We start from the raw sequence: 24,018 nt of genomic DNA on the forward strand, positions 1-24,018 counted from the left end.
ATTATCTTCGCCTTTGTCACAGCGCTCTTCAACAGAAAACCGCTCATCAACGTCTTCACACTTGTTGTGGTGGCTGCAGGCTCCTCAAGGGTACATGTGCGGTCTCCGCTACATCCGACCGAAACGTTCGTTGCTGCCACCAAAAATGACAGAAGTCCAGATTGGGAATGGCTTCAAAGCAGCAAGGCGCTTTTTGCTTGACACGTGATCGGAAATAGCCAATTTCCCATGTTGCTCAAAGGAAATGTTTTGTGGCACATTGAGCACACTGTGAGGATCATTTTTGACGGGCTTCATCCAACTTGCCTATTCCGAAATATTCGGGTTCGTCCAGTTCGTATTAAATTAGCACTTTTATGCCGCCGACATCATCATTGAAGAGGCCACTTCCGGAAACGCAATGAAAACACGACGCTCAACCCCACACATCAATAACCAAATGGCAGCATGGCCGCCAGATGCACACTTTCAAATACTTTTGGCTTGGATTGGTATGGGATCTGCGGCTTTCCCATTTGTTACTAAATCTAGTGGCTCTAACTGGATCTAGCCTAGTGTCGCGCCCTTCATCCAATCCTATCAGACGCATGGCTTGGAGTGGATGTGTTGGCTGTTCCCTTTGCATCGGATAGCACACTCTACATTGAGTGAGCGGAGCTCGCGTTTCGCTCTAAGCAGAATTTACTGCCCATTTTTCTGCCCCAAAGTTTTCAAGTCTTTGCTCAGGGCACTCTAAAGTTTTTCCGGCTCATTTTCTCTGACTGGGCTCGCTTTTTGACAATATCCGATTTTTCCCAGTAATCAAAATTTCCCCGACAATAGACCCTTTCCGGAATTCAGTCTGGCCACTTCTATTACTATCATCATCTGGAAAATGGCATATGTGCTATACTAATGGTGGCCTTTTGTTTACTGATGAAGGAAGAAGTTAAAGGTGCTCCTAAACAGATCAGGGTGGCCAGTTCCGCTTATTATAAGCGGATTTGGGCTTCTTTTTTCACCGAGTCGCTGGTAGATTTTTCCAGTCGCTTGTCTCGTTTTTTGGGCTTATTCACATTTTTCCCACAAATACTGTTATTTTATTGCTCGTCATGCTCATTGACAACGTTTGTCATCAAAAACACGAAAAACAGCAGTTTGGCGCCGCGGTTAGGTGACGCAAGCTATCGTCCGTCACAAAGTACAAAACAATTACTATCCATTCACAAATGTTTTGGCGCCTTGCCGGTCATCGTGTCTAGTTGCCATTGTATTTTGCGCAAAATGACTTCGAAGTGGTCGAAGTATAGCAAAATATATTGTAAAGAGTGGGAAAAGGAAACACCGCTTAAGGACTGGCTGCGACTAGTCACCAGAGACGATAAAAAAGCAGCGTGCAAGTGCGAGATCCGCGCTCATCATGCCGACCTCGTTCAGCACATGGCAACAAAAAACACGTCAGGAACTCTCTGCCACTTTCCAGCGCACGTTTGTCTACCATGGGCTTCACCAAGTCGTCACCTCCAAGAACGATACCAGAACTGGAGCTCAAGCTGGCAATGTTACTCAGCGTACCATGCCACTATCCGGTGGATAGTGGCATAGCACGCTGACTTCGTATTTGAGCGAGTTCGCCTTCGTATTTGAGCCAGTTCTCTTTCTCATTTTATTATTAATAAACTATTTTCAAGAATGTGTACATTTATTGAACTTCCGCTTGTTTTGGGCTTCTTCACGAAGGTCACGCCGCATTTTTTGGGCTTGGTTGGAGACAACTATTTGCTTATTCGCTCGGCCGCATCTGGCCACCCTGAAGCAGATGACTCGAGGCCTATACATTCTAGACGTTAGTGCGACGTAAATCAGGAGTTAGATGCAAGAGCTGCGTAAGCATTCATTTCTAACTTCGGCCCAGTCGATCTGTTAAAGCACACACTCAGCTTAAAAGCCTCTTGAAGTATAGAACTTTATCAAGGCGCCTATGTGAGTTGGTGCTTCATTCTGACAGGTTGCATCTTTTTCGCCAGCGACACTGAAAGAGATTTAAAAAGAACTCGACAGTGAAGCGCACATTCTCGTTTATCGTTGACTTGCAAAAGTGACGGTGCCCGACAGAATACTGCAGACCACAAGCTCATTGCCGCCATTAGTATGGTAAAAGTTAAACTGCCATTTGAGTCACCAGATGGCACTGAATTCTGGAAAGGGTCTATTCCTGGTCGCTAGATACCCTGATCAACCTACCACCAAGACAAAAAAAGTAGACTTGGAATAGTACTCAGCATAATCACCGAGCCTAGCGCACTAACCCAGGCGCTCCACGGAGGCATGCGACTGGCATCATAATCAAGTGATTTTATCAGGAGTACAAGACCCTCATTCTGTCTTATCACAGTAGCCGCCATCCTACCCTACAACTTCTCAATGTTTTCTCGCAAATTTTAGCTCCTCACGTCGCCGGCATAGTCTGGACAATTAGATGATGTCAGCAATCAATCCGCCTCTGCATCAACGAACCTAAGTCAAAATTAAGGTGAAACTTTGTTTCACCTAAAGGGGGGACACTGGCTAGATATTTAACTTCTGAACTACACAAGTGATCGGAATGAAATTTGCAGGGGAGATTTAACATCAGATGTAAGTGTACTGTGCAAACTTTCAGCTCTCTAGGACAATTTAACATACCTGTATAAGATGGGTCACTCTTCGTTAAGAAATCTATGATATGCAAATGAAGCTATTAAGCACCATTTTGACTACTTGAATATAAAGTGGGGGATGTGGGACCTCAGGCTATCTAGTTTTTACAACTCAAATGTAATATTTGAGGAGAGTCATTAGTTCAAAATATGAGATGCATATCTGTCCTATGTCATTTTAGAAAACAGTTTCTTCTTAAAAGGACTTCCAATTAAAACAAATAAAGTAGATGGCCCATTCCCCAGTAAACTTCAGTTAAGAAACATCTTGACTGTGGTATTAGAATACTTTTACCTTCGAACGAAAGATTCCTTCGTACGAAATTTGCAGCAAAAAGCGGAACTCAGAAAAATGAATTCAAAGATTGAACTCATGTTACTGCCTCACAATGTGTTGAAAATATTTTTATTTGGTGTATAGTTACCAAATGTAGCATAAGGGTTGTAATTAGTAGTTCCTAAAACTAAAAACCTAAAATTTGAAGAAAAAAATTTTTTTTACAAAACTTTAAAATTTAGGCATATGTCCCTTAATATAAAGCGCAGCTGCTGCTAAGAGGTAATGGGACCAACCAGCGCCAAAGCGCATCATGGCATTGGTCCATCTTCCTGTGCGTGCTCTTTCGACAACTAAACAAATCAAGTGCAGCGAGTGTACCGTGAGTTGCGCTTTTAGCATGTGTTTGGCTTGTATGTATAAGAGCCTTCGACTGTACTTTGACCCAAGATAAAACAAACTAATGGCGAGTAGAGATGCTCTGAAAAACACATTTGTACCATCTTCCTCTCCTACTTCTCTATATACAAAAGTCAACCAGTAAATGATTTTTTTTTTTTTTTTTTTTGCTTTGCCCATTTTGGCACACGTGTGGCGCGATTCTTAGCAAAAAAAAAAACCAAGAGCCCTTCCATTCCGTGAAGAGGAAAGTCCAGCGAAGCTGGCGCTCTAGTGAGATTTGCTATGTTGGGCTAAGAGCAGCGGCAACTGCGGTTTCACATTGGCGGTGTGCCCATTCTCGCTTCTGGGCGCACCGATGCTCCTCATACTCCCGCTGCTCCTCTTCTCTTCGGAACGTACAACACAGGTGTGACCCACGTGAAGTCAGGGGGGAAAGACACGCCGCACGTGGGGAAGGTGCACGCGGGCGGCACCGGCGTCTGCAGCAGTAACCGTTCTAAAGCAAAAGTCTAAAACAGATGGCGTCTTGCACTAGCATTCGTCAACGCTTTATTTGGGTTATTTAATTCGCACCTTTTATACGGGGAAGGCGCGCGCGTGCGGCACCGGCGTCTGCAGCATTAACTGTACAAAACTATTGGTCTATGCTCAGTCTGACCCCAGAGAAGATCTGTCAGAACCTAGCCATACACAGCTTCACTGTAAAATGGCACTTTGGCGCAAGATGTAATAAACTTTTCTTCACAGCACAATTTGGTGCAAATGGTGCAGCACTTCTATCACTGTAAATTGCACAAGATGACTTACAAAAATATATTAAAACTATGCTAGGGGTTCACAATGAATGCTAGAACATAACAGAAAAGCAGGAAACTCAAAAAGGCACAACAATCGTCAGAGAAAAAAGCAGCGAAAAGCACAGGAAAAGAACAGATATAGCAATATGAACACGACGTCACATTTTCAGTGCTGCTTCAGCGACAGCTAACCCCCTGGCGGCCCGGTGCAAAGCTGGTGATTGCATTTTTGACAAAGGTTTTAGTAGGAATTGCGGCATTCCTTTGACGTCATATTTTTAGCTCTTGTCCTACCTTTCCTGACTGAAGCGAACTCGAGCATTTCTCATGGTTAGACTTTTGAGCGAAATTACCCTTTAAAGGGGTCATGAAACGCTTTTCCAACTTTTTCCTGTTTCGCTTTCCTCCTCAACTCATAAATCGCGCATTCCACCAAACAGTTAAAGAAGATGAAAAGGGGGAGTCCCCTCTTGCTCGCACTCTCGTTTGTGTAATCCGGACACATCCATTCTCCCCCTAGAAGATTAGCCCGTCGCTCAAAATTCAGACAAAAGTTGCTTTTCCCACTCCGTTCATTCCGAAGCTGACAGTGCTGTTGAAGCTACGTGCTCGTTGGGCCAGCCACACTTGCCACGTGAGCGTGGCAAATGTGGCTGCAGAGAATGAAGTCAGGTGATGAAAGGGAGGCGGCTGATTGGTCCGGCAAGCGCGTAGCTTCCACCACAATGTCAGCTTAGGGATGAAGGGAATAAGTGAGGTCCGGTTGCGTGTGACGTCAGTTTGGACCCGATAACGCGCTTTTGGGACCGCGGATGTATCACAGTGAAAAGGCAGAGAGGTTGCGAAGGGGAGGAGGTACGAAATAGTCCGCGCTGTTTTCAAATTTTCGCACTGAAAGTCAGGCTTTTGACTTTCTACCTTTTTTCTTTTGGTCCACTGAACGATGTGCTATTAGTAAAATCCCAATCTAAAATGATTTATCCCAACCCAAAAATCGTTTCATGGGCCCTTTAAAGGGCCCGCCAAGAGAAAAAAAAAGATTTTTTTTTAAATAGTCTGGTTGGGACTGTCAACAAAATAATATTACTCGAAAAAAAAAAAAAAAAATTTAGAGCAATATTCATGGCGGGAGATATATTTGAAATTCTGCGCGTAAGTCCATGACGTCACTGGTCATTCCAAAATTACCATCTCGGTCGTGAAGGCGAAGCCGCTCCACCTTTCCTCCATGCGCTCGAAATGCCGAGAGAAAACAAGTGGAAAGGTGACTGCCGACTAAATCACGTCTTGCGCCATCAATATTACTCTAACTCTAATTTATATTTTTTTTTCGCATAAAATTTATTTTTTGACACGCGTGTCCGAACCGGGACCAGGGGTTTTTAAGTGAAAGAGCAGACATTCACCTCGTATGATCTCGGGCACCACTCCGGTGTGCTGGCAAGAGAGGCCCAGACATTCCTGAACCGTCATTGCCAACTTGGAGTCTGCAAGCCCCAGGATGATGCGACATTTCTTAGTTGCCTTGGGCATGTTTGTTTCAAGGAACACTTGCAGGTCATTGTGCACAACACCTAGATGAAAAAAAAAATATAAGAAAATCAGGACAAGTATGAATAACACCAGAACTCTGCAGCATTTAAACACATTTGACGAGGAGGTCAAACTTCAAAAGTAGCAGAATGCCAGAAATGAGCACAGGATAAATTTATTACCATGGTGCCGGCCGTGAAAGAGACTATGACTGGCAAAAGCGGGAGCTCGTTTGGGAAGAAATTCAGGATTGTTCAACTGCAAGGCTAGGTGCAATCGGTACATTCCGTAGCTGCTCGATAGCACAAAACAATACTCCCCTTGGTTTGGACCACCTGATAATGCCAGGCATGACGATGTAGTACTGTGTATCGTTATCAAATTGTAAAATCTCTGTCAAAACTTCCTAGTAGCTCCATAGCTCGAGAGCCTTTCTGTAAGACAGGCATTGTCAAGAAAGCTGAACCCCAAGGCATGTTTCACAAACAAGAAATGTAGCACTGCACAGCCAGTGGTTCCTGCAGCCTATATTGAAGCAGTCAATACCGGCCACTTAAACAAGAACTATGCATGCATCAGCAATACATGTAAAACAAAACTAAAGCAATGAACCTCACAACATTTCAGTATTAAAACATCTCTCTCTGGTGCCATGTGAAGAGTACTCAATCACGCATCAAACAGAAACTCGTTCTTCCTAAACAAACCAGACTGCTGTGGGCACATGCACAGAAGCCAGTCTTTCTAAAAGCAGAAACATGATCTGGTGTAAGGGCCCCAGGCTGTGAACAGGAGGCATCATGGTCTGCTTCCACCAACAGAAAAATTGCACACACTACTCCCTTCACCAGTATGAGCTGACAAGGCGGTGCAAGCAACGCACTCGCCAGACCAGTCAACCGCCCGCCTTCCATCACCTACCCCATTCCCTGCCTACAGGTATGGGCAAAAGATTGACATAAGACTGGTCCAAGGAGCTTATATCTTCCACCGCCCTGTCATCTTGGCAGTGAATGACATGTAGCACCATGTCATGGCTCGGCAGGCCACCCGGATGCTTAAATTAATGCAAAAATATATACCAGGGTTGGAAAAATACTGCAATGGGAGTGTGCTACCTGTCCAACCAAATTTCACTGCACAGCCCTTATTAGCGCATACCGGTCTACATGAGTTGCAACAATGTTCGCCAATGAGAACATGGTGCACTGCACCTCATCCCTTCAAAATAATCATTTGAGACAAAAAAAAAAAAAAGCAACAGCAGCTACTGCACTGGCAGTTTACAATACATGCCAGCACTGCTATGCAACACTGCAGATGTCAAAAAAGTTCATCCAACAGAGCTGACATCAATGACATGACTACTTGTATATCATAATGCTTCCAGGACGTATTTTGTTGGCAGTCAGTGGCAGCACGTTTCAACCCTTTATTGGAAGAACATACCACTGCAGTTTGTAAGGGCGCAACCCGAAGGGCCGTTTTTCATGCACCTCATCAGCGACACTCCATACAATTGTTGAGACTGACAGTCCACCTTTGTTTGCTCAGCACTAGTACACTGAACCGTTTCCTGGTGGTGGTTGTTAGTTTTCAGATGTTTTAGGCAACTAGTCGACACTGCACAGTGCGTGCCAGACTGACACGGGGTGGCATGTGTCCCTATGCGGTTAGTCACCCTTTCTCTCGTCAGGCACATATTGATGTAGAGATGGCAACGCTGCTGAAGCTCATGAAAAAAGGCCCACGCAGTTTTGTTTGAATGCTTTTCTGTTCCCCGTGCAAGTTTCAGGTTTGCAGTGTTGTTCTCTTTTGTCTGTAGCCAAGCCCATACATAATGAAAAGGTTGCATATCAATCCCACAAATGGCAGCTACACCACGAGAGTGCATATGTGCCTTTGCCATTCCATCAGCAGCATGATGCAAAACCTGTACCTTTCCTAGCGTGCCATCATGTGTAACTAAAGTATCCACAAAGTTAATGTGGGTTGCAAAAAGGTCACACATGCAAAGAGTGACGTATCACCAGTTTACTAACGGCGCTACAAGTCCATTTCTACATGCAGAGCTACGGCAGCTTGCCGAGCAACACATCCAACACAATGTGATGCGATTATTTGAGCAGTTTACCCCAACATAAATTAATCAGCCATGGTACCTTACTGACTTTATCACTATTGAAACCATAGCAGGCTCTTGCTACCAACTGGCAATACATAGCTTGCATTAAAGTCACATCAGCCGCCCTTGCTCCATACCATGCTCCTGTGCCCGCACCTTCTGCAGCATAATTTCGCACCATCGAATTTTTTGTTCTCGGCAAGGATTGGCAAGAACAAATTTGATGATACGAAATGTATGCTGCAGAATGTACGGGCAAAGGAGCGTGGTACGGAGCAATGGCGGCTGGTACGGTGCCATATGACGTCGCGAACAAGGTATGTATAAGCAATAACGCTTGTCCCTGTTTGCTGTTTCAGTCTGTCCCCCCCTCAGTATTGGGATCTATGTTTAAATCCTGGACATTAACAAGGGTCCATATCACATGAGCGAATGACGTTCTAGTGAACAGCGACATTTAAGTGAATCGACGTCTTAGCGAATAACGGGGGCGCGTTTTAACCCACCCCTTACCCCCCTACAGTGCGCTTACGCCGCTTCGTGGCGACAGTCTGCAGCAGCTCATTAAAAAATGTGAACCCACTTGGCCCACCCATAAACGCCACTTTGTGGCAGCCGACTATTCGCTAGAGTGCCATTCAGTGAAACATGGGCGTTTGCTAAAACGTCATTCGATCAAGTGAGTGCATCCCCATTAACAATCATGTCAGAGTCCTAGCCACCACTTTGCAGCCAGACTAACAAATACAATGAAATCACATCATGTGATTTTACTGTACTTCAGGTCACGAGTTAAACCGGATTGGAAGGGATGTGTCAATGAAGTGCAGTACAGAGACCCTACCCTCGGTGATACAGTTCATGTTCTCCAGCGCATTTACGGCGGTCCTGAAGGGGAAGAAGGCGATCAGGTGCACCAGGGACTTGAACTTGTTCAAATCCAAGACGCTCTTCTCCACCTGGGGCAGCGCCATGCTGACCTCTTCGAACTCCTTGACGCGGAAGAGCGCGTAGCCCGCCGCGTGCTCGAAGAGCACGTACAGCTGCGACTGCAAAAACGAAAGGAGAACCAAGGACGTTGGCTCCGTCACACGTGCTCGGAATCGTCAAGCCTCCAGATGCGCCGTTTCGCCGGGCCATCCGCAACGCAGATCTTCAAGCGTGATCTGCCAACATAACCTGTTCTCGAGGTAACTCGAGGCTCCATCGAGAATCGAAAATCGCATGTTGGAGGAGCTTCGAACCTCATGCGCTACGGGTACAATGCAGTTATCGCAAACTTCGGCTAGTTGGACCATTCACTGAGACGACAAAGAGAAGGAGATACAACGCAGCAATGGCGCGGTCTACCTTCTAGATCTTCCCAATTTACTCTATTTCGCTCGTACGATAGATATCATGGACCCGGTTTACCGCTTGACGATAAGTGCACTGCGCGAACGTGCGCCAGAGGCTGACACCGGCGCGAAAAAGAGATGCCTCAAGTTTTCTTTATGAACTTTGCTGCCTTAGATTTAATTCCACAAGGTACAGAGAGAGTATATAAATCATCGTAAAGATCGTTGTAAGACATTTCAAGTCCGCACACAGGTACTTCAATCCGTAGATTCATACTCAGCGGCTAGCTCTAGCGCTCATATTCTCGGCTTGGATGGCACCACAAAAGAGCCCGTGGCGCTTGAACACATTGTTCACTCGCAACAAACAGCTTTCTTTCAAGTCTATAAGTCAAAATCGATATTCACCATGGTTTTGTTGACGGTTGTCCTCAACGGAGAAAAATCATGCCGCCCAAGTTGTCACCACGCGTGCAGCAAGGCCTAGCAAAATTCCGGAGACAAGCCAGAAACACGCCGCCAGCCAACATACATTTGCTTCATGTGGTTCCGGATTATTACAAATGGCGGTGCGATGTAAACTCGCCGCACAAACGGATTATTCAAGATCTTAATTGAACTACTAGGCGCAGGATTTTGCAGTTTACTATTTATAAATAAATACTGAGTTGAATGATTATTTTTTGTAATCAAAATATTAAAAAAATATTTTATCATGAACAACAACAAAAAATATGACTGACTACGCAGCGGCAGCGCTAGCAGCGCGAGGCAACGGCGGAGCGGTGGAGGCGGCGGTGCGGTGGTACGAAAGATACGGAAAAAGAGAGGGAGCAGCAGAGCACGGACTCACCGAAAGTATTTGGACCCACGGAGGCTCCTGAGATCCCGGCTTCGCTATTTTGCCGTACAGGTACGGCATTTATTGTAATTGTGACTAAACGAGTGCAATTTGACGAGGGACTGAAAATGTGCGCACGTCGCTGTTGTTATTGTGGAGCTGGTACGCGTGCTCGGTGCAATTCGGATTCCCTGTGACATGCTTTTCCTTCACTCCCGCAGTCGCCGATACTGCGTACAAAGCGGATCCTCCGGCACAGCGGGATCTCTTCAACGCACGCGGCTTCTGATATGTGACCTGTTGGAAGCTGAGAAGAAAGTGGTACTTGATGGTTTTCATTCCCCAGGAGTTTTTACAAAGACAGGTAAAGGAAAACCTCATTGATCCATTGATTATGTCGGCGGTGTGGATGCTGACTGGTCGGGGAGCGCTACCGAAATAAAATTCCGTCCTGACTGTTCTCTGCTACGTATAGTCCAACTCATGTTGGACGTTCGCTCTACTGCTATGCACGGTGTAACTTGACATCGTCCCCTACTAGCAACGCCGAACATCGGAGAAAGTGTTGCGCGACAGATTGGAGATGTTCGGCCAACCGGGTAGGCGAAAGGACTGGACCGCCTAACTTTTAATGTTAATCTCAGAATCCCTGCGATCCTGTAGCCGTGCGGTCGAAATCGATGCGACGTTTAGGAATGTGCAGCGCTATCTGCACCGCACTGAGCACGGTTGGTTGTCTGCACCCCTACCTATGGATGTCGGACAGCGTCACGCGCGCACGTGCACTGCTCGATGTTTTCGCGTTGTCCTGCTGCGAGACGCCGTGACACAGTTCGAACGGTAGCTCGGTTAAGCTCGGAAGGATTCCTTTTTGCAGAAGGCATGAGGTCTAGTCGCACTTTGCCGACGACACACTGGCAAGACCAGCTGGCGTCAAGCTCTCCCTCTTCGGTTTGCTGATGCAGTTTTTGCGGTTCAGTGAAGGGAGCGAGGGCGGCGTTCGGGGGACGTACCACTTCTTGCGTCCTTAGGTGGTAGATTTAGCGTACGAAGATCTCTAGAGGCACAAAGTTGAAAAGTTGTCACGAAAATGCAGCGTTCACCAATGAACGAGGCGTCACAGATTTTCGTTTTCTAGTTGGGATTTTCGGAATGCTTGCCGATGTAATTGATTTATATTGCGTTTCCTTCGCTCCCCCGGAACCCTACGATTGGTTTGTTGCCTGATCGATTGAGATTTCATATTGTAATATATTCGATATTTGTTCTTCGTCTGGTACAGATGGAAAGGCGGATTCGATTGAAAACTCTGAATAACCATATCATCTGCAAGATATGCAAGGGGTATTTAATTGACGCCACCACAGTGACCGAGTGCCTGCATACATGTGAGTACTGGGCCGGGAATTGTCTGTGCAGCGTTGTCCCGTGCTCTGGAGGAAGTGCTCGCAACTGGGTATGCGACATTGTTTTTTTTTTTTTCAGTTTGCAAGAGCTGTCTGGTCAAGCACTTGGAAGACAATAACACCTGCCCTACCTGTGAAATTGTGATCCACCAAAGTTACCCGTTGCAATATATCAGGTACAAGTTCCGCTGCTCGTATTCACTTTTTGCCTTTGCTCTGTATGTTGAAATCTCATTGGTTTCACATTTTTATTTTGCAGCTACGATAGGACTATGCAAGATATAGTTTACAAGCTGGTGCCAAACTTGCAGTACAGTGAGTAAAGAATTGGACCCTACATGTATTCTGTGATCTAGACAGCTGACAGTGCCGCTGACTTCGTTAGCAATGCCATTTCATTCAAGCCTTTTGCCGTGCACATTTTCTAGCTCAATTGTAACCCAGTTAGTTGAACTTTGATTGGAACGAGTTACTCTGTTTACAATGTCGACCTGCAGCAGAGAATGTTGAAAGTGCACCGGCGCTGTCCAATGTGACTTTGGCATGTCCGCTTTTCCATTTTGAACCTTGAGGCATAATATATAGTTTTTTATACCTGGCACTGACGAACTGTATATGGTGTGCAGACGAGATCAAGCGGGAACGAGATTTTTACAGGCGGAAAGGCCTGCCTTGTCCAAAAGTCCACACTCCTGGTATGTCGAACACTGTCCCCACCTACCATGATTGCGTCGGCATTGGCTCAGGCATTCAGTCTCCTTTCTTGCCCTCAGGTATGCTCAGTGAAAAAGATGCTGGGTCTAAAGCGTCATCCTCCAAAGAAGACGAGGCAGACTGTCACCGGTCGGACGAGCAAGTCAACATCCTGCTGGAATCATCAGACAGCGTGCAGCTGAAACAGATGCGACGTAAGTTCATCCGGTGCTCCGCCCAGGCCACAATCACGCACCTCAAGAAGTTCATAGCAAAGAAGCTCTTCAACAACCTCGAAAAATACAAGGAGGTGAGCCGCCCCACTCTTGAGTTTTCACCTGGTCGCACAGTGTATTCTTGGAAGCAGTTGGAGGACAACGCCTCGGCTCGTTGCAGGTTGAGATCCTCTGTAATCAAGAAATCCTTGGGAAGGACCACACACTCAAGTTTGTCTACGTCACGAGGTGGAGGTTTAAGGTAAGCATATTGTTTCACACCAGTGGAAGAATGGGCTTCGTGACTTGTAGATGATGCGGCATTATTAACTGTGACTGCTCCTGGCAGAGATTAGTAAGGTACGCTAATCCCAAAAATATATGGATTCTTGGCACATTTTCCTAGCTCTAAGAAAATGGCTGGCTTCTTTCATGTGCTTGGGTCCAATGTGTGCCACCCAATTAGTTTTGCAGTGTGTAACAAGTAACAAGCTTTGACAGTACCCGATTGATTGCTGCATCTGTTGAGTTGATCTCCAGGCGTAAAAAAAGGCAGAAACTACTAACTTTGCTTTTGTACTGTTTTTTTACTCTCATCAGTACTATAATGTGGTCTCATTTGACTCTTGGCATTGTACCAGCCATAAAAAGAAAAAAAAAAGAAAAAAAAGCAGGAAACATTTTGAAACAAAATATTTTTACGTTATTATTGGAGTTTTGGAGTCATACGAAATAGTGAAGGGATTTATTGGTAGAATACAACAGGGCTGCTTAATTAAATGGGTGTACAAGAAGTAATATAACAAGCATTTTTACTTTTTCTTCATTTATCCAATTTGGTGAACAAGGAGAAAAAGATAAAAGTTTGCAGCAAGGTGCTGCCTGCATGTCTGCTTTTATTGACATGTGATGCAATCTCTTGATTGGAAAACTCGGGATGAGTGTCAGCATTTGGGCCTATCATTTAAATTTTTAGGGAGATTGTTCATACTTTTTACACAAAGAAAGCTATGCCAAAAATTTTACAAGGTACAAGTGACCACTAAAATACCTTTAAAAAGCCACTGAAAAGAAAAAAATTTGTTTTTTAAACTGTCTGGTTGGGACACGCATGTCAAAAAATGAATTTTACGCAAAAAAGAATGTTTTAGAGCAATATTGACAGCACGAGATTTATTTCAAATTCTGTGCGCAAAGTCCATGATGTTATAGAATGGTCATACACCCTTTCCACCTCATCAAGATGGCCATGCACGCTCCCCACCTCATCGTGATGGCCAAGCCGATCCACCTCTCCTCCACGCGCCCAAAATTAGAGAAAACAAATGGAAAGGAGGTGACTACCGACCAAATCACGTCTTGTGGCGTCAGATTGCTCTAAAAAAAGAAATAATTTTTACATAAAATTTATTTCTTGACACGCGTGTCCCAACCAGACTGTTTAAAAAAAAACATTTTTTTCTTTTTGTGGTTCTTTAATTGCAATATCAGTTTGCTAGGTGCAGGTGCTCATTTTATTGATCAATATGTTTATGTATGCTATATTTGTACTACTCCTTGTTTCTCATATCTCTAAATAATTTCAGCAAAAAAGCTCAAGGAATTGTGATTTTCGAGTTTAAGGTGACATCTGGCTTAATCCAGTTTTGATAAGAGGGAGTTTTACCAGGTTGGGATAAATCAAACATCTACTTGCCGTAGAACACCGTGCATACGCCCATTCCACACTCAGCGCCCACCCCCAAAATTTAAAACATCTGAAAAAATATGCACAGTACATATATATGTAAAATTGATGACCTCACATGCGCCCATCCCATATTTTTTCGGGATTATCTTCCAATTTTTAGTGGGCGCTTGCTCGGTATTTTACGGTAGTATGCTTTTACAGCAGTGGCCTTTTAAATGTAGTATGCATTTTTCAGTGTATCCTATGGTCAGGTACAGTCTTGTAGTGAATGCCTAATGACACAGAACACCTGGAGTTGCCAGAGAATTGTTAGAGAAGTTTTCAGATTTGCAAGGTTGGCTGGGAAAATAATTTGAGCTCTCTTTGACATAGATAATATGGAGTAGTCTTCCATGAGTGATTTCAGGCAGCCTAATTCTGTAGATGCTTTTTTCTTTGCTAAAAAGAGAACAAAATGCCATTGTAGCACTTTATAGTTATTGTTAACATTTCTTTATTCAACAATTATCTGTGAAATTTTCCTAAGATAGTTTGTCTCAACATTGAAATATGAGAGGAATCTTAAATCGGTAGTATGGACGTGTCTCTTGCAGTAGAAGAGACTACCTACACCCTTTGCTGCAGGCGTAACTTTAAACCACTTTTTTCTTAATTGTTTCACACGCTTCTTTCAGGATCCCCCCTTGAAGCTGTACTATAGGCCGAAGATGGAATTGTGACAACGAGAGCTGCAGCGTCGCTCTGAGTTGTCCACCTGTGCAAAGATGTAAAACAGAACTCGACGACGGTATTGTTCTTGCCTCATGAGCGGTTTTCTCGCCAGGCTGTTTTGTTTTACCATCCAAAGTTCCCCATTCCGGCTTCTTGTGTGCGGGACTTATTTAAGCGACTCCAATGTACATAGACCATGATCATGATTGTGCATAAAGGGTCCTGCCAAGGGTAGCTGCTGTCACAGGGTCGAGCCACAAAATTTGCTCGGGTGCTGGCTTCTCTGGGGGAATTGATCGCTGATTAATTGTAACTCTGTTGATGGAGGGCATCAGTTTCCTCAGGCTTCCAGAAATCTTTAATTTGGCCATAAATGGAAGGGGCAACTGAAAAATTATGCGAGTCATTGTTGTGCTGGGGCAATGCTGTGGATTGGTTTTGGAGTGTTAATAGCATTTCCATTCCAGTGGTAGATTTGAAGGATTCCCTACTCCATCTCATGGTTTACGCTGGTCATTCTTCTGGCAGGAAGTAAGCGGAGGCACATGGCTTTTAAAACCACTTTTGTTTCATAAATGTTCATGCAAGCTGTGCTCTTACTCTTGCACCCTTGCCAGTGCCACAGAATTTGTGATGTGGGGCATAACTGTTGTCCTTTTATTTATATTCAATTCTTCAATTGTTATTTCAGGTGCAGTTGGTATAAATGCCAATTTGGGTCTCTTTCCTAATGAAAGCGTATGTTTTCTGCCATGATTGCATTACCTGTAAATGTCTTACGTGCAGTTTCTTCCCTGGTCATGAAGACATTAACACCTGTCACATGATTTTTATTAATTGAATGGTTGCCACAGCATATACTGTAAGCTTAAATTCTTCAGGCAAATTTTTGTTGTGTATACCACAAGCTTTTAAATTGAAAGGCCACTTTACTGCAGTACTATTGTACTCGCAGAATTCTCCTGAGCCGAGTGTAGTGATGGAGGGTGTGGCAACTTCTTAAAGTAGCTCTCCTGCTCTGATTCACACAGCAGGCATGTGCATCTCCCACACCCTGGGGAATGCCATTCAGTTTTCATTCTGCATCTGTGAATATTGCATGGTCATGATGTAGCAACTGTGCCTTTCCAAAGTCTCACAAGCATGTTGACCAACATCTCAAAAAGTACAAGCTCTGAATTCTACTTCATTGCAGGAAGCTGATTTAAGGAGCACTTTGTGAAGCAGTGAAGTGTTGTGTCACAGGACAAGTTCTGGGTTTGCATACTGTTGCCAGTTGCCTCTTTTTTGGCAAAGAAATTTGATGAGCTGTCATTGATTGTAAATTTTTGTCTACAGTGATAGCTCGCTTTATTTTAATTTCAAGTTTGGACAGAGTAGAACCTTGTTAGTATTTGGATTGTTAAGTGCAGTTGTATTGGCTCAGATTGATGGACCCATTTTATTTGCCCCTTGGGACTTGCTCAATATTCTTTGTTGAATCAAAGTGAGAACCACATCATTTATCATTTTAATCTGGAGTGTCACCACTAAACAGTCGCCAATCATTTCCCAAATCGCAATTACCGTTGGTGCTGGTAACGGCTCACCAAAGGTTTTGCTTGGAGTTGTTGCACTATAGTTGTGTTTCATTTACCGAAATTTTTATGTAGATTGTGTGAGTTTTTGTACTTGTACAATAAACATGGACATTTCTTTTAATTGCATCACAGAAGCAGAACTGTACTTCTGGTAATTGGATGCCAAGGAAATAAGTTAACGAGGAAATCCCACATAGAACATCATTGCACGAAAGGGCTGCTGGCATCTAACATTCAGTCACTCTAGTAGCTGTAGCTGTAGCTGTAGCTTTGACCTCATGTAAAGAGTGGAATTGTCTGTAGACAGTGACAATGTCCAAAAATTGCAGCTTAGCAGCATGCAGGTGAACTAATTTCGCTGGCAAGGGAAGCATGTGCCAAATGCTACTGTGGTAGTGGCTGGCAAGTCCTTTGTGAAGGTTGGTTTATACAACAAGACGACCTATTTTCATTTTGTTTTGAGTCGTCTACAGGGTCTTCTAAAGCCCTATTGTAAACAAGCTAGCCATTGGTAAACTTTTCACCAAGGTGTTTTAGTGGTGCATTGGTCGCACTCAAATTTTGTAAGCGTAGGTTACGGGGGGGGGGGGGGGGGGGGGAGAGAGAGAGAGAGAGAGGGGGGGGGGGGGGGGGGAGGGAAGGCAAGAAAAGAAAATCTTGTTTGTTTTTCTATGCGAGAAAAACAAGCAAACCGCCGGGTTAACGCTTCTTCTGGCATCTCGCACCACACGCGCTCGAAACCTGCTTTACCGCTCATTCACACTGGGAGCGGATCCGCGTTCGCAAAGCGGTTGCGAACGCGGTTGTATAAAGATCCGGTACAATTGCACGCGCACTTGATGTCATCAAGTGCGCGTGACATTGTACTGGATCTTTATACAACCACGTTCACAACCGCTTTGCGAACGCGGATCCGCTTCCACTGTGAATGAGCGGTTAGGGTGTTAATCTCTAGGAAGCTTTCAAGTGTTTGTACTACTATTGGGTGCCATATGGGAGTAGCAGCAGCGTCAACCCGACGGATTGCCTCTGTTCTCCTCCCGCACATAGAAAAACAATTTTTTCTTCTTTTTTTTTCTTTTTTTTTTTTTTTGAGGGGGGATATGATCTATGCATCCCCAAATACACCTTTGTGGTATAAGTTCATGGCACTCTGTTTATTGACTTAATACTGCGAATTTGTTTAGGCCCGTATAGAGCTGCCTGTATATATTCACTGACAAGGTGAGAAGGGCAGGGAGGAGCTTCCTACCTTCGGCAACGCTGTGGCTTCTCGTTCACAATCTTTCCAAGGCGTGTCGTAGGTAGGAAATGACAGAGCGTTGACTAAGGTACTATATCCACTGCATTAAGGCAAGGGGAACATCTTGATCAAATTATCTACAGGAGGGACTACATCTCGTAAATATGTATTTTACGTGTCTAATATACAGGGTGTTTCAGCTAACTCGTGCAAAAACAAATTGAAAAAAAAAAAGACGCTGTTGCGCACAAAAAATACTATTAAGAAGTTAGCTAATTAACTTGTGTTAGTCAGTCAGTTGGGCACGTCGGAAAAAAATGATTTGCTCACGCGTAACCTGCTACGCAAACTCCCTTGTAGGAAGTTTGCGTAGACCGCGTTTTCCCCTCCGCTAAGCCCTCCGTAACAAAAGGGAGAAGATTAGGGAATTGTAGTAGATCGTTTTTCTCCTCCGCTACGGTATCCCCGAAGAAAACGGCGCAGCTGCGCATGCGCGCTGCCAGCCTTGTCTGCATAGTTCAAGGTCTTGTGGCGGATTACGGAGCGCTATCCGGATGCTTAGCGGGCTGCGGAAACGGTCTACTACAATTCCCTATTGTTTTCGCCGTCCCGCAATGCGCTCCGCAACTCGCTACGATACCCGGAACTCTACAGCCACGGCCACCAGCGCGCAGGCGCAGTAGCGACTTCTTCGTTGCGGAGGGGGAAACTCGGTCTACAAGCCGCCACTGCGCCTGCGCGCCGATGGCCTTGCCTGTAGAGTTCCGGGTATCGTAGCGGGTTCCAGAGAGCGTTCCGAGACGCCGGAAACCATCTACGAAAACTTCCTGGTGTTGAGAGACTGTCAGTAATGAAGAAATTCATCTGGTGAGTATCTCTGTATGTCAAAATGCCTGCGCTGTGTTTAATATTGGTTGATTGACTGATTAGGGTTTTATGTCGCGAGGGCTGCTAAGGCCAAAATGCACCAATGTTTTTTTTAAGACGACGTGATGTCATTTGGAAGATGGGTCATCCAGATCGCCACCTCGAGCATCCGTACCAGGGTGTGTTCAGGTAAAAACGGTCATGGTGGTGTTATGCCAATTTTTTGTTTTCAATGAAATTTTTATATGAGGTAGCAAAACCTGTCCACACAACGGGACAGACCTTACTTTTGCAAGGTACTTCATTGTATTCGTGAAACAAATCGCATTCGAGAGGAGTTGGAAAAGACGATTTTCCCAACTGTGCGATGACGCAATTTTGAAGGCCGTAGGAATAAAGGATGCATCTTTCGCCATCGTCACATTTTTTACGTTTAATGCACACATACCTTTCTGCCAAAATTAGTTAAATTTATATTATATGAACATATATTGCAAGCGAAATAAAATGTCAAACTTGGCTTCTGGAGCAAATCTTGCATAATGAGGCATTTTTCGGCGAATTTTAAAGTTGCTTTAAATTTATATTCTAAAGCTGAAACTTTTTTTTTGTCGAATGTTTCATACTTTGTGAACTTTTAACAAATTAATTAGCGCTATACTGTTGAAAATGTTTTCTGCATTGCACCCGGAAATTTCGTCAAAATCGAAAAAGTCGAAATTTTGCGATTTTTGTGCGGCAATTGAAAAGAATAACCATTCTGAATTTTCTTTAAATTTTACCCGATGGCCCTTGATGACCGGTAATTACAAATCTGCAAAGACATGTTGCATTATTTTGTTTTAAAATAAAAAAGAAATGTGTCGCATCAATTACCGCTGGGGCGTTTCTGCCTTGACACGAGCGACGCATGCCACAGTATCCGTATTTGGTCATATTAATGCCTAGGCACCATCAATCACTCTAAAAATAACACGTGAACTTGTTTTCATCGCTGATGTGGCTGATATTGCCAATGAAAACAACGCTGATGCGCGTACGATCCTTATTAGGGTGTTATACTTGGTTGGTTAGATGTTCATTGTGCTATCATTTCAAGTTAGTACTTTAATATTTGTACCTGGCTGACAAAATAATCTGATTCGTATTTCTGGGCACTGCTCGGAAGCTTGCTGACAAAATAGTCTGATTCATTTCTCTAGGCATCGCTTGGAACGAGCGACATTGCGGAAGCTTCTGCCCCGACCGATAGCGGGCGTGTCTAGGGCGGAACGATGACAGGTTATATCTCGGAAAAACAATGGCGAATGAGTGAAAATCAAGGTTGAGTTAGAGGGGATCTAGGTAGCGTAAGCGGTTCAATGGGAAGTTTTAGTAGACCGTGTTTCCCCCTCCGCTACGAAAAAACTGCCACTGCGCCTGCGCGCCGGTGGCCTTGGCTGTACAGTTCCGGGTTGCGGAGGGGGAAAGACGGTCTACTAAAGCTCGCTAGTGTCGGAGGCAGCAGCCAAGTGTGCGCTCGGGCACTGCTCCATTTGCTCCAACAGGATCTCTTTCGACGTCTCATCCGCGATCAGAAAAGTCATGATGTGTGACTGGGTCGAGGGTGGCAAGAGAGTTATCGATCTAGGGAATATTTTTATGAAATTCTATGAGGGTCCCATAGAGTGCAAAAATCTGCAGATGTTTATTTGCAATTAGAACGCTCTTTGTGAGAATCAGCCAGCGCCGCCACCGAATGCCGTAAGCCGTCACACGCGCACAGGTTTGTGGTTTACTATAAACAGAAAAGATCTGCTCACCAGACGACCGGCCTATACCGCGGTGAGGTCTTGCCAATAAAGGACGTAACACAAGTTTTTAAACAAGGGGAGTTTAATTAAAACGATGATTTAAATAGAAAGATAAGTAATATAATGGGGTTCAGAAGTACCGAAACGTGGCAATAAAGGTCGGCTTTACCCAGTCGGTGCGCGGGCGGCAAAATGCAAAAATACCTAGCGAATACACAGAAGAAAAACAATTACTAGACAATTGAAAGCTGAACTCCTAAAATCCTGAATTACTACCAACCAGATTGCAATACTGAGGGGCTAGCGTGTGGAGGGAGTGTCCCAAAGTAGCACCCAATGTTGTGCTAACATTCCCTGGCAGTTCTGAATGGTGAAGGAACGCTAAAACACCATTTGGAGCGTTCTAGGAACGTTCATATGCGAACATTCCCTACAAGGTAAGCTACTCAACATCCTAGGAACGTTCGTTGGCGAACATTCGTATGTACAATGTTCTCGGAATGGCCGCTTTCGAACATTCGTATGTACAATGTTCTCGGAATGGTCGCTTTCGAACATTCGTATGCGCAATTAACATTCTTGGAACATTCGCTTGCGAACATTCCTAGAATGTTCGCAGGGGAAGCCAACTTTGCGGAGCTCTCACGCAACCTGTGGTTCGAAACCCATCCACTATATGCCACTTTGTGCAAAAAATATGCCAATTAAGTGTAGTTTCTGGAAACTTAGCATAATGGATCAGTTTTATCTTATATGAGTCTACCGAAGAATGTGATATAAGGTGTAGGAGAAAAGCAGTGGCTTTCAAAACTTGGTAATGAACTTGGCACTCACTGCGTATGTAGAGTGGCAGTTTTGAATGGACCAGATTTTAAGTATTTGGGGTTTAAAACTTTGAAAAAGGCATTTCCCAGTTGAATGTGGGATGCCATGCGTGTCTGTTCTGAAGCTCGAAGTGAGTAATCGGGTATGTGTAGGTAGAACTTCGAAGTAAACTGTCGTTAGTACGCTCAGGCTGGTGCGCTGGGAAAACGGCTCGCTTGTGCTGGTGCCTAACAAAAATCTGTTTCGATTCAAAAAGATCGCCCTGTGAGGAGCTTTATCCATATATGTATTTCGGCTCATTGGGGCTGTAGCCTAAGGAAGCCGTAATTGTGAAATCTTTGTAAATAGTCCTCAGACAATGTTCCCTGAATGTAGCGATGTACCCACGCCACGTTCCGAGGAAATTGAAAGGATGCCCCTGGCGTAAATTTGCAGAAGTTCTTTGGATGTTCAGAGAACGTTTTTGGAACCTTGTTAGGATATTTGAATGTTGATTGAATGTCCTGGTAATGTTTATGCCGTTCTCGGAACGTTCTAAGAATGTCTCATAGAAAACATCCCCGAATGTAGCGATAAGTGCCTGAGCCACATTCTGACAATGTTGATAGAATGTTCTTACGTAAATCTGCAACATTCCAAGAATGTTGCCTATGTTCTTTTGAACATACCCGGAATGTTCTCAGAACGTTCTCGTGCTACGTGAGGTCTAATTGTCACTGTCCGGGAGTTACGGCCTCTTCCGTTGCATTGCCCGAAGTGGGTGGTACCGGTGGATTCCATGGTAGTCTAGTGGGCAGCTCGATAAGGCCAGCCACACACTCACACACACAAACACTTCTTGCGAAGGCTTCCCCACCACAGACCTGGCCTGCCACTGTCGCTTTTCCCGTGCTCAATCCGCTTTTTCGGAGCTCGAATCTCACGGCTCTAAGTCCAGAGTAGACTTCGTGTTCTCACAGGTCGCATCATTCGTGCGAGACGAAAAGAGCGTGGTTGGGAGCGCGATATATCAAACCAGGTGCAGGAAGGCCTTCAAACCGTTTGTCTCGCGGGGTCTTGCTTATATTAAAGGGCATAGGAATTTGGAAAACTGTGATGTACGCCTGGGTCGGTCTCTGGGTAATTCGACGAGAAGAGTCTCTAATATATCCGGGCGCAGCCGGATTTGGTGTAACAAGCAACCACATTTCTCAGGGGACTCAGGGCTTCTTCCACGCAAAGTCCGCGCTGCGTGCCACGTACAATGAGTTCTCCTCATCTGATTTTTCATAGTTTCCACATGTGAAGCGACTGGATTTTAGGCACCCTCTTAGCGTCCTTCCACTCCAGTTTTTTTTTTTTTTTTCGGTCTCGAAATGCTTTAAGCTCAAGCTCGCCATCCGGAATCTAGAGCAAGGAGACGTTTTTCATTCCCCCCCCCCCCCCCCCCCCCCCCTTCCAGTGCCCGTACAAACCCACTCGCACCTCGTATGGCGTCAGTGGCAGGCGCCCGCAAATTTTGCAGGGTGGCTCGGTGTTTTACAAGCCCCTCTACCCCGTCACATGCATTCTTTGCCGTGCCCTGTTGCCGAAAAGATACACTTGATCGTCTGGAGCTCACTACATTGCAACTCATGAAATTGGTACCGATTAGTACGCTCGAGAGTTCCGGATCTTGAAACGGAGTGGCGTTGGGAGACGGCGAAAACGATCTTGTTGACCTCCTCCAGTGTTCGCACAGCTAAAGTGGAAAGAGGAGGGCTTTGTGGGAGGCTACTCTGATGGAGAGGAGGAGACCAGAGGGACGTCAGAAGACCGAGCTCTGATTGGAAGGATTAGTGGGGAAACCTAGAGTGCCTTCATGTGCGCTTCGCATAGAGTGATGCCAACTGCCTGTTTCCCTTTCCCACACTCTCTTCCAACGCCATTTTGTTCCTCTCGTTGTTTCCCCGTGCGCCGGAAAGTGGCCTTTGTGTCCATCGGTAATCCCATCCGAGGGGGAAAATGCTAATCATCCCTCCGTGGGTTCCACAACGCTGCTCCGAACTTCTGAGATAAGGTGCTTGTTTCCGGGAGGGTTATAAGCCCTACGGATTATTGCCGAGGAACAAAATGGCTGCTGGTTTGTCGGCGAGTGGTATTACAAAGGGTGGCATCACCCTAGCAAAGCGCACATGAAGGCTCCCTAGGGAAACCGAAAGCTGCCTTTGCCTCCACTGCACTCGTCGAACGCGGAACGCGCGGCATTTGGCTTTTGCATTCGAACGTATCTGCATTCGAATGCGAACGTCAGCGGATGACTGCAGTAACGTGACACGGAACTGTATAGCCTTGGCTATGGAAAACAATTCCCTAAAGTTCACTAATTAACGCTTCAATTATCCTATTTAGTCCGCATATTATATAGCCCCTCACTAATTCAAAAGGCGTGACTTTCATGCGCGGAGTTGCCCCACAGATATCGCTCCACTTCTAAAGCGTATCCCCCCCAAAAATTTGTTTTTGTTTGTTTGTTTTTTATTGCAGAAATGAGCCACTCATCACGTGAAAAAAAAAAATCAGATAAAATATGCAGCCGCTTTCTGCCGCCGAACGTCATTGGTTGGTCGAGCCGTAATGTCATGAAATGAGCAGGCGCGGCGCGATTCTAATTGCATCTGTCGCTCAACTACCAATTGGGAAACCTTACCTCGTTTCGTCGCCGCTTCGCGTAAGCTCCTCTGATTCGCTGAGGTGCCTGCATGTTTTCTGGAAAAAAGTTCGGAGCTGATGGATTAGCAACCATTTACTGAGGATAAAGCTCTTCTTGCACACCCATTTGTCCCGAGATATGAAACTAATGGGTGTGGGAGATCTTCAGTAAATGGTTGCTAGTCCAGCTTTGTATTTGTCCGTCTTTTATTTCTCTCTCTCTCTCTCTCTTTGTGTACCTTCCTAGGTTCAGCTGGCATCTTTCAGAAATATGAATCACTATCTTAGTGTCGACGATTCACGACGCTGGCTCTGCGAGTCGAGGAGCACGCGCG

The 24,018-nt window shown here is 45.0% G+C and overlaps 2 protein-coding genes across 8 annotated transcripts in view; one reads left to right on the forward strand and one right to left on the reverse strand.

The window, feature by feature from the left end:
* The window catches only part of LOC8053482 (nucleolar protein 56), a 37,167-nt gene extending 27,242 nt beyond the window's left edge, over positions 1 to 9,925 (reverse strand). Inside the window, exons 1-3 of the mRNA XM_002434650.5 lie at positions 9,558 to 9,925; positions 8,657 to 8,861; positions 5,561 to 5,728 (exon numbers count right to left, since the gene is read on the reverse strand). Coding sequence (XP_002434695.2) covers positions 5,561 to 5,728; positions 8,657 to 8,861; positions 9,558 to 9,560 — 376 coding nt within the window. The 5' untranslated portion in view covers positions 9,561 to 9,925. The remainder of the gene's footprint in view (positions 1 to 5,560; positions 5,729 to 8,656; positions 8,862 to 9,557) is intronic.
* Positions 9,898 to 16,419, forward strand: LOC8053483 (polycomb group RING finger protein 3). Of its 7 annotated transcripts, none has more exons than XM_029990333.4 (9): positions 9,898 to 10,062; positions 10,212 to 10,354; positions 11,273 to 11,378; positions 11,476 to 11,572; positions 11,656 to 11,711; positions 12,023 to 12,091; positions 12,170 to 12,399; positions 12,486 to 12,566; positions 14,669 to 16,419. In XM_029990333.4, exons 2-9 carry the CDS (start codon positions 10,319 to 10,321, stop codon positions 14,711 to 14,713), a joined length of 720 nt encoding a protein of 239 aa, XP_029846193.1. In that variant the 5' UTR covers positions 9,898 to 10,062; positions 10,212 to 10,318; the 3' UTR covers positions 14,714 to 16,419. The 7 variants fall into 7 exon arrangements, with proteins under 7 accessions (XP_029846193.1, XP_042143137.1, XP_040078879.1 ...); XM_042287203.1 differs by having other exon boundaries at positions 9,921 to 10,152; XM_040222945.2 differs by having other exon boundaries at positions 9,921 to 10,062; positions 12,023 to 12,399.
* Positions 16,420 to 24,018: the final 7,599 nt, after the last annotated feature.

Source organism: Ixodes scapularis, unplaced genomic scaffold (genome assembly GCF_016920785.2).
Source record: "Ixodes scapularis isolate PalLabHiFi unplaced genomic scaffold, ASM1692078v2 PGA_scaffold9__187_contigs__length_104089568, whole genome shotgun sequence".
In the NCBI taxonomy this organism is placed as follows: domain Eukaryota; kingdom Metazoa; phylum Arthropoda; class Arachnida; order Ixodida; family Ixodidae; genus Ixodes; species Ixodes scapularis.